General features: G+C 41.8%; 1 protein-coding gene across 1 annotated transcript in view; it reads right to left on the bottom strand.

Moving 5' to 3' along the window:
- The window catches only part of FNDC1 (fibronectin type III domain containing 1), a 194922-nt gene that overhangs the window by 152296 nt on the left and 27894 nt on the right, over positions 1–14732 (bottom strand). Inside the window, exons 16-20 of the mRNA XM_010000015.1 lie at positions 6699–6778; positions 4797–4826; positions 2549–2710; positions 1570–1692; positions 12–101 (exon numbers count right to left, since the gene is read on the bottom strand). Of these exons, the coding sequence (XP_009998317.1) occupies positions 12–101; positions 1570–1692; positions 2549–2710; positions 4797–4826; positions 6699–6778 (485 nt within the window). The remainder of the gene's footprint in view (positions 1–11; positions 102–1569; positions 1693–2548; positions 2711–4796; positions 4827–6698; positions 6779–14732) is intronic.

Raw genomic sequence — 14732 nt, 5'->3', positions numbered from 1 at the left:
GATAGGCACACCACACTCATACCAGCCCACATAGTAGTAGGGTGTCATGTATCCGATGCGTCCAAAAGATACAGGCTCCTGGCGGTACTGCCGGTAATACCCTGTCGGGAGGAAAATGTCAGTTTGCATTTTAAAACAGAGACACGGTAATTTAGCAAAAGGAAGACACAGTGAGAGTCAATCCCACAGTCCAAATGAAAACGTAAGAACTGCCTGGTAGGCAGTGTTGTCAAAAGGGTATTTGCTAGCCCTGGCACTTGGTCTAGATCTTTCTTGAATTATTTAACTCTGGCCCTTTATATTTCTTGTAGTTTTGTTTGGTTTTACTGTTCAAAATCTCTTGAACTATTGAGTAATGCCGTGGTCTGCCAAAGTGCTTCCGCATCTCACCCCAAAAGGCAGCTACATTTCAACTGTGTTTAACAAGTCTGCAAGTAGATTTAAATATATGAAGGACTCTGGGGCAAAAGATACCATCAAATCATATTATCTCATGGGCTCAAGAGACTCTTGACAAAGATCAGCTTTTCCCAAACAAAACAGGTATCATTTAATGCAGTAAATACAGAGTTAAGCCATTTCACCCCCATTTTCTTCATCTGCAGAAAGAATGTGGCTGCTTAAAGCATTATGAGAGGTGCAGCATTCTTCTCTGCATAGCTTGTGCACTGGAACTTGTGAAACACTCCTGTCTTGTGCCAATAGTAATACACATCTGTATTAATCATCCTTCTTTTGAACTGAGAAATGCAGTATGTCCCAGTAGCATATAAATATCAGTGACTATTCTGCTTCTTCCTGCTAACGCCCCCATGAAAAGACTATCAACAAATAATTTAACATAGGAACCATTAAAGCCAACTGAAAAATTTACATCAATAGACTTACTGAAAAGATTGGCTGACTTTCATGATTGGGTTCATTTTGTGAAGAAAGCCCTCACCTACTTGGTGATGGGAGCTGAGGCGTTTACCCAGAGGAACTTCTTCAAGGTGAGAATTTTCACTCAGAGGAAGACATCTACCAGGCCAGAATAAAAGTCGTGCACTCCGACCCTAAATCACTAACATGACACATACTCCTATATGTTTTGCATTGAATGAACTGGTCAGAAACCATTTGCAAAAAGCATATTTGAAAAGATGTAGATGGTCATTTGTGGCATGTGGAAGAGTTTTTGCACCTTGATGCAATGAGACAGGTCTTATAATTAGGAAAAAGATTCCCCAGACCTATACAATTTTATCTTTTTGGTTTTGCATTTAGTTCCTGTAAATTATTTGCATTATATGCCCACCCCTCTCTCTCTCTTCCTTCCTCCCTCTCTTCTCTCTTTCTTCTCTCTCTCTCTTCTCTCAACACCCACAAGTCCTTCTGGGGTTTTCATGACCTGTTCAGATAGGCATGAGTACAAGATCACCTCATGGCCTACTGCAGCAGTGGAACTCCTCCAAGAACTACCAGCAGCTGTGGGCAAAGAGCCCCACTCTGTGCTCTGCTCCTTATCCCTTAATCCTACAGATGAGATGACAGGCACTTGGGCAGGATCCCACTCCCCCATTGCTGTACCTCGGATAGTGGGCAGGGCTTCAATGTATGACTGAGGTCCCGTTCTTCCGTCCAGGTGTGAATCCACAAACTGGCAGTGGTCCTCGCCCCTTCCCCAGCTATCCCCAATGCTGTAGAAGGTGTCTGAAGGGTGATACAGACAGATGATTTGACTCAGCATTACTTTTGTTTGGAATGCTCTTTACCACCAGGAAAATAGAGATGGGAGAAAGCAGAACTATTACAGTGACAAAGGCAGGATTAGCAATGAGCAAACATTGGGTGGAAAGAGGGAGAATGCTACATTTGCAGTATGGAAGGAGAAATTATGGAAAAGAGAAATGGGTTATAGCTCAGTAAGGGACTGTCCTCATTTTGTAATTCCAGGGACACTGCAGGACAGGTGACAGGTGGAGGGAATTTCAGTATATTATGAGAGGGTAAAAATTACTCTGTGTGTCAACACTATTGGTTTGACTGCAGTCTCTAAGCCTGTGGAGCTCTCTTTCTTTAACAGATGGGGTAGATCCTGCCATCCTGTTTGTCTTATTGCATATTCAAACACTGTCTTTAAACTATACCAATGCACTACAATAACAATAACAATGTATTAGCATAATCTGAAAAGCCATTGAGATAATCCCAGTATCCCAGATCAACAATATGGAATTTTTTCTTCATTGCATCACAGCAAAAACACCCACATAACAGCTACTGTTAACTCTTAGGAATTCTACCCACCCAGTCACTGTAATACCAGTCTTGCCTCCACCATTCCCCACTGGGATCTGCCCTGGGTCTCTCTAGGGTGTATCGCTCTGTATACAGCTGGGGCTCACCTGCCCATGGAGCAAGCATGGGACTTCTCCAAGCATTAAACCTTCTCCAGAGAAGGACTCCCGGACAACTGCCACACAATTCTTTCATAGATGAGGTGAAAAAAGCAAGAAGGTGGAGATGACAAGTAACCATAGATCAGCCTATTTATCTTGGTGCCTACCTTTCAAGTCATCACTGAGGTAAATCTTGTACCTTAAGGAGTTGCAAAGAACCACTCCTACAAACTTGCGGTACCAAGTTCGTTTCACATACTGCTTGCCACTGCAGTCTGAATAGGTGGGGTCATATTTAAAAGTGAATGGGATCCAGATAGGCTCACCACCTTGGAGAAAGAAACATTTCAGTATTAAGGACAGACTTTAGCATTTCAGTCTGAGTTCTGCCAAGGTTAACATCTGGTTATACGCTTTACAAGAGATGCTGCAGCAGATTAATACATGTCTTCTCTATATTCAGATATAAAATATTTAAAAAATACATTAAAAAGCAAGGAACTTTATTAAAGTAGACAAAAATAACTGGTAAATTGTAAAAAATATAAAATAAATATAATTAAATGTAAAATTAAAACTATGTCTGCATGTACTGAACCACAGTTTTAAACTAAACAAATAGCCTCATTGTTTTTAGTAAGTCATCTTCTCTACCCAATGATACTGTTTTTTTTCTAAACAGAGCCTGATCTTAGGCCTGACAGTAACTGTCTAAATACAGTCAGTTGCATTTTAGAACTACATACAAAACTTAATCTCTTTTTCTAGAGAACAGATGTTAAAAATTCTGCAGTAACAGCCTGTGGCATGAACTGAGGTCTATTCTTGCTATTTTGTTAAAAAGATAAGTCAGAAACATAGTTTTCTGTTTTGTTTTCTCACATTACATCAAAATAAAAAAGGTTTCAATGAAAGACACGTGAGACCCTTCCCAGGAAACTCTGTCCAGAGCACTGCTGCAAAGGAGACTTCTTAATCATATCACAAAAGTCTAAATATTCCTATTGGCTTGCCTAAATGTTAGCTTTATACTAACTAAGACACTGTAACTTCTTTTGAAATTGCTGTGGCAGTAACGTATACAGAATTACACTAAAAGCTTCCAATGTAATAATTGGTATTTTTCTTTCTAGCTACAGCCCAAAGCCCTGGTTTTGCTGTGCTATTCTGAGGTGGTTTACAAATGAGATTGAATATTTTTTCTGTTATTCATTCTTCCTCCCTGTCACTAGGTACATGGACCAAATCCTGCAAACACTTGCATGTGAGAAGCAATCACTGATCAGCAATCACTGATCAGCAGTCCTCAGAACTCCACAAATATGGACACAAATGTAACTAGATTGACTTTACACAATAAGTCACACAGTGAAAGGATTGCAGGATTTTGGCCATAGCTTTCTCTTTAGAATAAAGCAATTATCTGGAATCCAATTTTAATGCTATGAATAGCCTGCTTTTGTTTGTTTGCCCACTGCCAAAAAATCCTGAAGGATAAACTTAGTATGGTCTTCAAGAGCTGCACTGGATGTTCTGAAGTTCTTCATTTCCACAGGTTCCAGAGCTCTGCCACCTCTTTTTGGTCTATCTTATCTCTACTACTGCAGCTACACAAAAATATCTTACCTTTGTCCAGTCAAAGCAGAAACTACAAGTGTAAAAGCCAACACCTTCCCAAATCTCCTTTCCATAAACAGACCCACAAAATAATTAACAGTATTAAACCTGAAGGTGACTGGTGACATGGGAAGGCCACTGATCCCAGAGGCCTCCCATGCTGACTGCCAGAGAGACAGTGTGCTCTGCACTATCTGTGCATCATCCGAGAGGACATGGAAAAAAACTAACAAGCTTAATAAAATAGAGAAGGGAGGGAAACACTGGACATTGCCTTCACAAATAATGTAGTAAAAAAGACCCAGAACTAACCATCTGAACTGCTTAGGAAAGCTGACAGAACGTAATAAGCATGAGGTCCCTTTTCCTGCATTTCTTCTGAGAGCACGTGCTGCCTGGGATTACCCTACCACTGAACATGTTAGTAACGTTGGTCCTTGCACAAGGAAACTGGCTCTTCTGGTAAGGGGCTGAGCTGGCTTATTGCAAATTTGGAGATTCAAAGCAAACTCAGTAAGTTAATGGGATATCATTCAGGTCAGTAACAATTTTTTATTGGGTCAAAGATGGGTCAAAATCAAGTGCTTAATCTAACATGTCTTACAGGGTTTATTTTGAAAGACCAGAATATGGGGTCCTAAGACAGAAAATGTTTTATGAATTTGCACAATGAATTACTTCCCATTCGTGCTTGAAACTGTATCCCAAGCTGCCCATCAATATGCTTCTAACACCTGTTGTATCTGTTTTGCTCAAGTTTTACGCATTTCATGAAATAATCAGCAGAATAAGACTTACCAGGTGGTCTGACAATGAGAAGGGGATTGTCTAGAAGAATGAAACAAATACAAAAATTAGTATTTTGTTCCAAACCTTGCTTTATAATATGAAAGACAGTGTCACTCAAGAAAATTGTCAGTGGCAGAGTAACTGCCTTTTCCTACACTACGAATGTGGGATTTGGATGTCTCATCAATTTGCAGAACTAGGAAGTATTTGTTATTCCACTGTTTTTCTCAGTTGAAGAAATTTGCTGCAGGATTGTATACTTATTCTGATTCTATAAAATTCTACTGAGAATAGTGCCAAAGTTTAATGCCAGATTTCCTCCTCCGGGAAAGTCCTCAGAGCAGGACAACTTCACTGCAGGCTTCTGAATATATACCATAAGTTACACCTGCAGGCCTAACTTCCAAAAGGATACATAACATACCTCTTGTATGCAAATCTCAGTCTCAGTTATCTGTCATGTTTAACACAGCTATTTACTGCTGCTCATAAATATGGGAAATTTATTTATTTATTTTTTAACTAGCCCTTATTTTACATAAAATACCTGAAGAAAAATCATGGTGCTTATCTACTAAAACAGAAAAAAATTCTGAAGAGTTCTTACAGTTGATGAAATAGAAATATTCTGGTTTCTTCAAGTGTGTTACCAGGCCTGAGACAGAACATTTTCAATAAGGTACCTGATCCTCTTGATGAGGATTTTTAACTAAATATCCCTATCAGCTCAAACCTTTCCATTGCTCCAGAAGAGCATTCTGAACTAGCAACTTCTGTCTCTTCTGACCTATTCCATCCCTGTAACTTTACCATCTCGCTTTAGATTCAGCAACTGCTTTTGTATTTGTGCCAGCTGGGAAGACACCTTTGGTCACATGACAGGTGAAATATCAGTGCTGCAAATAAAACTCTAAATGTGGCGGATTTAACCTGTTAAATAGAGCTCACAGGGTGGCTGATTTTGGATGGGAAAAGGAGGCACTCAGGCCATATACTAGCAGCCAGCTAATCCGCAAAACTCCCTGCTAGGTAGAGCATGCTGTGTTCGTCCCATGTTAAATATTATGCTTGGATTTATATTTGAACTTCTTACTCCTTTTAAAAAAATCTGAATATGTTATGCAGGACCATTTACTTATCTTGCACTTTTGACTCGCTTCTGTGAAGACTTATTTCGCTGGTTCTTGATGGCACTTCTGAAGCAAACATGACAGGGTGAAGTCAAATGAGCAAAGGCAGAAACTGCATAAACCCCACGTTGTCAAAATGGCAAAATTTGCAAGAGACAAGAGAGCTTTTGCTCAAGCAAAGACTAAATAATTTGCCTTTTATTGCTCAGCGGAGTCATTGGTTTCTGGCTCAATGAAAGAAGAAGAAGAAATGGGTAAAAATAGCTCATTTAACGTCCTATTTTTAGAAGGGGGTGTTGCTATTGAACACACTATTTGCCCTGTGAAAGAGCAGCATGCCATGTCAAAAAAAGAACGGAGAACTTTGCTCGTTTGATGGAACAATTGTTCCCTGTGTTTCTTCCAGAGACAACTGCTTCCAACTGCTCAGCTGTTCACAATTAGGAAGCTAATTTACTAAATGTTTGGTCAATCTATTAAAGACATTAAAGTTCTAATTGCTTCTGTATTGTTGAACATCAGTAGTCTTTTGTACTTTCAATTCAACTTCCTGTTCCCCTGAAGCTCACTTCAATGTCACTTTTATCCTCCTAGTGCCATTAGGAGCTGATATTATTTTCCTAGTTTTACTGAAAACAAATAATTAACCTTAAAAAAACCCAACCTCAGAGCAGCAAGTTCAAAATAATGACCACTACTACTGCACTGGTTTCAGTCATTGCTCTGCCATATCTTTTACTAGGAATTCAAATTTGAGAGGAAAAGAAAAACCAAAGCGTACCAGATTCTGTGATAAATGAGACTGAAGAGCTCACAGGTCCATAACCAAAGGGATTCTTTGCTTGAACTTTAAAATAATACCTGAAGCAAAAAGAGGGAAAGTAAGATCAAAACATGTATTCCACTGGAATGGCTGAATTATAAATAACATAAAAACTGGTTGAGAATCAAAACAGCAGAATTCCACTGAGTTCAGGTGTCCTTTGCACTACACGGAGATAGATACTCAGCAAGGGTACGAGCTGGCTGTACAGACAAATTTTTCCTTTTTGCAGTTGCTTACATGGTTATTTCTGGATCATTTATGTGTATAATTCCCTTTCCAAAAACCACAAACAACTACATCCACTTTATACAATACAACCAATAGCAATAGACTAAGAGAAAAAGTTGCAAGGAAATAAAGTTCTGATGTCTGGAGCCGTTTTAAAACAGAGTAACCCCTACAAAATCAGTGGTGTGAACTGCAAACTAAAACTGGATCTGACTAGTGAGAGATCTGACTAGTGAGAGATCAGAAGCTAAGCTTTTGACTTTTCTGTGAAAATTCTAGCAGCAGTAAGATCACAATACCTGCCTGAGGAAGATAAGAAGCTTCACATGTTGCTTTATTGATTCCCCAAAGTACTTAAATAACATGTTTAACTGGCAGCACATGGCTTGCCAGTAGAACTCCATTCTTTGCTTGATAGAAGCAAAATTACTTTTGCTCTTAGAGAATATGTGTAAGCACATTTTTACTTCATTTCCAAATACAACCATTTTCATTTGATGCCTATCCTGACATTTTCCCCCCAGATTAACATTTTCTTTTTTCTCTTATTCCTTTGTATCCAGTCCATCAGAAATCCATTACAATGGAAACTTACTGTGAAGAGTTCTGGCACAGCATTTTTAAAGTACCAAAGTCTAGCTTTTCCTTTCTTGTCCACTTGCTCAATGTCATTCTTGTAAAGAAATTAATAAAAAATAAATGACCACACCTCTGTAATATCCACATAGCATTTTGGCCTCTCATCCAAGCAGCATCCAAAAGCACCACACATGACCCACAAGACAGGACAAGTGCTAACTTGCAGCAATGGCCACTACTGAGCACCGGATTACCTCCCCTGGCAGTGTCCCATCCAAGTGGGCAGGCCTGATGCTCCTCAGCTGGTGAAATGGTGAAAGTGAGCCTGCCTCACAAAAAGCATCAGGCTGCTCTTGGTGGCAAAGCTCTCCTCATCCTGCACAGAAACCTGCCAGTGCTGCTCTTCTTCCATCACCCACACTGGTTCATAGCAAAGGTGGTCTGTTGTCCCTGGAAGCTATGGCCTCCTAGAGCAGTTTATGCACCAAGTGTGGACACCCTCCACATTAAGGACTTTTCTCCCTTTTACTCCCTTTTCTTCTGTCTGCAAGAAATGATGGCAGTAGTCCTTGCAGCCTAACAGTGTAATGCTGTGTAAGATGCTCACCCGTTACAGCAGGAAAATTCTACACAATCCTGTTGTAGTACTTGGCTACTACCTAGACTACTTAGTCTGCCACTCAATTTTTATTGTGTGCACTTTCCTCAAACTGGTCTCTATGAAAAGGCTGAAGAGATGTGCAAGTAACTTCCACTTCTTCAGCAAAAGGATGGAAGTCCTGTAAACACAGGGTTTTGCTGTGAAGCAAGCTGGTTATCTCCAGGGTAGGTGCCAGGTCATCTTCTTGTTCACTGTAAAAATTACAGGTGGTTCTTCTTGACAAGCTCAATGTAGAAGCTACAGGAATTGATATATTCTGGGCTTCATCCATGGCATGAGCTTTACCACCTACCTGTGCCAGACCTGGAGCACACACACAGTCAGACGCTCTGCAGGACACGTTCCTACCCCTACATGGTGGACATATCCCTTGTTCCTGCTGCATCCCACACCTGATGCAAGAAACCAGCTCTGCTCCTGCTTTTTGCAGCCAGTTTGCCCATAATTAATGACTATACAATACTTGCAAGACTCGTGACTTTTTTTAAAAGACACATACACTATGTCACAAAGAAACCACATTAAGTAGTGAAATTCAGCAAGGCTGTCTTTTGCTCATTCCTAAGCACAACCCTCTTCCTGGCAGAAATATTTGCCAGTGGTTTTAACTACTGGCATTGAGTTCTTGACCACAGCTTGTGAAAGAGAAGAAGGGAGGTGAAAAACCTCCTGCGTGCTCCTCTACTTATGACCACCTGGGCAGAGCACACCAGTCTGAGCAATGCTTTAACTCCCTGAGTTGCAAGTGCTCTCAGAGGATACCTGCATCCATCCACACCTCCATTCACTCATACCTTCTCCACTCAGATCAGGACAGGGGCCAGTGGCACAAAGCTGACCCCAGGGATGTGACACAGGGCAGCAATTCCTCATGGTGGCTCCTGAAACAGCTGCAATACAGCACCAAGCTGTCCTGACTTAACCCAGCACCTGGTGCTTCAGAAGCACAGAAGAAAAATGTTTTCCAGGCCATTATCTTTTCTGTAATGCTTCAAAACATAGTCAAAACATCTGTATGGATGTCTGACTTCCCACTGCCTCCAAAGAGGTATAAAGTAGATACCACCTTTGCAATGGCAGTGGCACCTTCTGAGCAAACATATGTCTGTATTAATGCTAGCTTCCAAACATTCCCATGAGATCCATAAATGTGATGCCCCACATCTAAATAGGAGAGAGCAGCACAAGAACCTTGTGCTTGAAACTCATTTCTTTAAGCAGGGAACAATGTGCTGTTCCGTATCTAATGCTTAATGCAGGAACTAATCACCTAGGCAATCAGAGCAACTGGGCATCGAGGTGTCCTGTTACGTACATAAACGCCTGGGATATATGATTGTTCAAGTTGCCTGCCTGACTGGAAAAAGCAGCAACGAAGTTATGAGTACATTTTTCTTCACTAAATTGGAAAATCAGTTCCTAAGCCTTTATATACACAAGAAGCCTCTATTTGTGCCAGAAAGAGAGCCAGGTCTCATGACTTGCTGACCCATGATTTAAACACAGACAATGCTATGATTGCTGTACTAAGAATGTTAGTAAAATAATGCAGTCAGGATATATTTCTTTCTCAGACATGACAAATAAAAAAGAAATTGCCAAAGCCTTCCTAGGTTCAGGCATCTGACATTTTCATTAATCAAAATTTCTCAGCTGATGAATTTGCCAGGAAATCTCAAATCAGTATAAGGCAACTGTTTTTCATCACATAAATACAGGAACAAAATTTATAATATAGAAGTTGGTTATGCTTGGAGTACACTTTGCTTAGGCAGAATTGCATTGAATTGTTACCAACAGCCACAGAAGAATCACAAGTGCAACAGCTGCAATACCATTTGCCATTAATTTTCAATACAAAAAAAAGAAGAAGGCTTTTACTCCTAAGAATAAACCTCCTTTGAGATTTTATATACCACTTCTACTGACATTTCAAGGAAGGACATACTAAAATGTAATGGGGCAACAAATATGTAATATTTTTATTCATAAGAAGAATGGCCAGCAGGGCAAGGGAGGTGATTCTCCTCCTCTATTCACCTCTAGTGAGACCCCACTTGGAGTACTGTGTCCAGTGCTGAAGCACCCAACACAAGAAGGACATGGAGTTTCTGGAAATAGTCCAGAGGAGGGCCACAAAGATGACCAGAAGGCTGGAGCACTTCTCCTATGAAGATGGGCTGAAAGAGTTGGGGTTGTTCAGCCTCGAGAAGAGCAGTCTGAAGAGACCTTATGGCAGCCTTCCAGTTCCTTGGCAGGGGGCTGGAACTAGATGAACTTAAAGGTCCCTTCCAACTCAAGCCCTCCTATGATGCTATGATTTAAACTATATGACTAATCATATTACCATACCTGTCATTTTGAGCAGAATTATTTTATGAGTTAATTCAAGGTGTCTCCCATCTGTTGGAATTAAATACCTGAAACATGCAGACACAAACTCAGACAATCACTCGGCATGCCGATTAGGGAAGCAGCTGTGTTTAAAAAACTAGCTAGCCATAAAATCCTTTTTCCAGCCTATCCAAAGGCATGACTACCTGGATTCTCCAGTTCCACACCCCGTCCAGTGGCAGGCTGAGATGGTGGGACACCAAGCACCCGTGGGACCCCGAGCAGGCCACCCACACGTGCCGCAAGTGGCAGGGCAGGGCCCGTCCCCGCGGCTGCAGGGCAGACGTGGTGGGATGGACGGCTGCTGCCAGGCCCCCATCAGTGCTGGGTCAGCACCAGGGTGGGTGCACAGAAGGTACAGGCAGGTGTCTGGGAGGGAAGGTCACGCACGGCCCAGGAAGGGGAGGGGGCAAGCTGACATGAGAGCACCCCACAGACCCACTGCCCGCCTGGATTAGTGGATGTAAAGGAAGAGAGACTCGGAGGGAGAAGGAAAGGACAGGCAGGTTTCCTCCCACAAGCAACGTGGAGAGGGCAGCAGGGGCTGAAACACTCCTCCCGCAGCTGCACAATTCCTCCAGAAGAAAAACATGTAAATCAGCTGCCTGCAGGATCACAGGCTAGTACAAAGCCTCCTCCTGCATTAAAATGTCCCAGAGCTACATCTGTCCTGAATATTTACAACAAATATCATACTAAGACATCAGATCAGAACTGGTGGAGGAGGTTCCTACACAGCTGGCATGAAGTAAAGCCACACAGGTATATTGCTTGCATGGGACAAGGGTTTAATTGACATCTTACCTCTTTTCTGCTGTGTTGGGATACACAGCAGCCAGCTGTGGCTGATGCTACTTGTTGGACATACTGCAGGTTGGCTTCAAAGGACATACAGAAAGGAAACAAGAGATTTTGGTGCTTCTGGACCCTAGAACCAGAAGATCCAGGCTCTGTTTGTGGTTGTGAGCCCTAAATGTTTGAGAGCCTCCTATGAAATGGTCTGTGCAACACTGGAATTGGTAGCAGGCACTGAGGGGTCAAAATGTCCCTAGAGGGAACAAAAACCAAGTGGACAGGGAAGAACTACTGATGGAACATGGAGATGTGGCAGTAAAGGACAGTGTTTCAAATAATGAGACTATCTAGCCACTGCCATCAGGAATTGATACAGCTTGGCAGGTCAAAAAGCAGGAAAAAGTAGATTGCTCAAGAAGGAGACTTAAGTGTTTATGACAAGGATAATACTGTTTGTGACTGCAGGAGACTGGATTTAGTTGTTGAGCGGATGCTGTCCAGCCCTTCGCATCAGTCTTTTGTGACAGCTGAGAATTAGGGAAGGAACATTGTTAAGACTGCTGTTTTTAAGATTTAAGAAGATTTAAAGTAATTTTAGTGTTTACATTCGCTCATCATAAGGAGGCAGCTCCTGTGCCCGCTGAAGCTGACCAGAGTTTTGCTAATGGAAAAACTTCCACTTCTTACATGGAGGTTAGACCAGGCTTGGAAAAAAAATTATGGCTCCGTTTAAACATAGACTTCTGTTTTGTTTTTAAAGCCTAAACACCAGACAGATGTTTTACAGATTATGCTGGCAGCTTCAAATCGTATCTGGGGCTGATTTCTGCTAGGATGCCAGCCTGTTTCTGATACACTGTGCAGGCTATGGGATTGTACCACCAATAGCCCTTCATGGGACACCCAGTCTTCAACGGCATCTGCATCCAGTAAATTTGACATAATCAGAGATTTCTCACGAAACACACAATAACACAAACACAACATTTTTAGACTAATTTCAGATTCCACACCATATTTTCTTAGTTAGGCACAGGGTCTTTTCCCAGTGGTTAGGGAGTTAGTCTGAAGACAAAAAAAATGCAATCAATTCAGTCTGTGGATTTGGAGGAATGTAAATGAGATTGGCTGATACACACAATTTCCCTGTTGTAAAGAACCCTCCTTCTCCACCACAGACCCCACATGAAGCCTTTATTGCCTCCCCAGGGCATACAAGAGAGGCCAATGGATTATACCATTCTTCAGTAAGATGCTGGGGAAATAATATGATTAAAACAAATAGCACTTCCTTAACCTCCCTGCTTTGAAACAGAACCTTAATACTTGACAAGGGCGTTACCAGGTTCACAGAGATGCACAAACCTACAACCCTGCTCTTCCTATAAAATTCCATTCAAATACAGCCAAACTGTGACCGTCTGAAGCCTGGAGTTAATGGACATCTCAGCAGATGTATCAAAGGTTGGCAGCTCAACTCCCATCAATTCCTCTGCATCAAGCACAGCCAGGACAGCAGCCATGGGTCTCCTGGGCGCTTTCACTAGAACTGCTCTTTCTGGTGACCTGGAGTTCTGGAGATGTTGGGCAAGAGAAGCAGAGAACTTTTGCTGGCCTTCAACACTGTCCTTGGGCAGAAGCAGAGGGAGACTTGACTGAAAGTGAAGAGTTGAGGAGCTAGGGCTGGAGGTTGGAAATGGCAGAGAAGTATTAGACGGAGGAGATCACCCCTGGGGAGTTGGGGTATACGGGCAATGCCTCCCTGACCTGTGTGGGGGACAGGGTCAGCTAGGGAGCAGAACAGAGATTACAAAAGGGTAATCCCTGGTGAAGGGGAAAAGGGCCAGGGATGTACAGGAGTCTGGGATGTGGAAGCAGGAAATGGGACTAGCAGCAGAAGGAGAGACATTAAGGGAAAGGATGTCTTCAAGGAACAAGAACGTGCACATACAAATGCAGAAGGGTCAGTATCTGCTTCTTTCATTATCAAATAACAGAGTTTAGAAAACCTCAGACCACTTCCATCTTGTTATAACAGACAAAATCCACATATAAACTGTGTCCCACACCTCCCTCCATACTTTTGTAGCAGTGATCTTTTGTAAGAAGGGCACTAGCAGATGCAGAGCATAAAATTGCAGCTCTTTACCATGAGAGTAATATTGCTTTAATGCACCATGCATCACTTTCAAGTATTTGCACTGTGGTCTAGGTTATTATTCTTCAGAATAGGTTGCCTTTTAATATCTTGGATATGTGAGAAAAAGCCTCATGAAGTGTGTGACTGACAGCACTGTAGACAGAAAGATTATAAGATGCCACAAAGTTTTTTTCTGTGGCATCTTCTTTCTGGTTTTGCGGGGGTTTGGTTTTTTGTGGGGTTTTTTGTTTGGTTTGGTTATTTTGGTTTGGGTTGGTTTTGTTTGTTTGTTTGTTTCATTGGCTGGTTGGTTTTTCAGTTTGTTTGCTTGTTTGAACTCTTTGATGTCATGCATGTGCTTAGCCTGTCTCTCCATACTTTTGCTTTCTCATTTCCTGGGTCTTTCTCACTGCAGGTATCCTCTGGTGGACATATCTCTGGTGCACCTGCTTAAGGTGCTGCTGAAGTTTCTCAGTTACTGGCTCTCTCAGAGATGCCATGTCCCCAGGACTCTTTGGTTGGAGGGAAATCTCTGGGGAGGACACAGAGGTGCAGTACTCCCTTCTTAACACATATTGTGATTTCTTGGTGTTTGGGTGTTTCAGGGCCAGCAGTAGCAGCTGTGTGGTGTATGTGAGTCCAAGCAAAAGTCAAGGCTGTGCAGAGAAGCACTGTGAAGTGGTCAGAAAAACTATGCCTGATCATATTTGAGACCCAAATACCACACTGCACTAATTCCTTTCTTTATTTATTTAATCTTATTTTATTATTTAATCTATTAAGATTTTAGATGAAGGCCATGCTTCATTTTCTAGGTTGATGTTCTGAATTAACTGCTTTTAACCCTTAGAACCTTCCCTTTGCCTATAAATAATCCTGAAAAGAAAAGATACTTCAGGTGACATCATTTCTCTGTTCTGTGTTGCCCTGACACAAATCTATATGCCCATCCTAGGAATGGATGCTCTGATCTCTAGCGCATCTTGAAGTGAGGCACATTAGTCCCAGCCCACAATTCCAGTGCATTTCCCACATTAAGAAATGCAGGATCAACACCTGCCACCAGTGTCTAAGAGACAGCACGTGAAAAGCAACCACCTAGCCCAAGGCAGCACCAGAAGTATGTCACGTTCAGGATTTGAGAGAAAAGTATGAGAGCCACTGAACATCTGTCAAAAGAAGTAACTTTAAT

Source organism: Chaetura pelagica, unplaced genomic scaffold, assembly GCF_000747805.2.
Source record: "Chaetura pelagica isolate M959 unplaced genomic scaffold, ChaPel_1.0 scaffold135, whole genome shotgun sequence".
Taxonomy (NCBI): domain Eukaryota; kingdom Metazoa; phylum Chordata; class Aves; order Apodiformes; family Apodidae; genus Chaetura; species Chaetura pelagica.
This window is presented reverse-complemented; position numbering and strand designations above follow the sequence as displayed.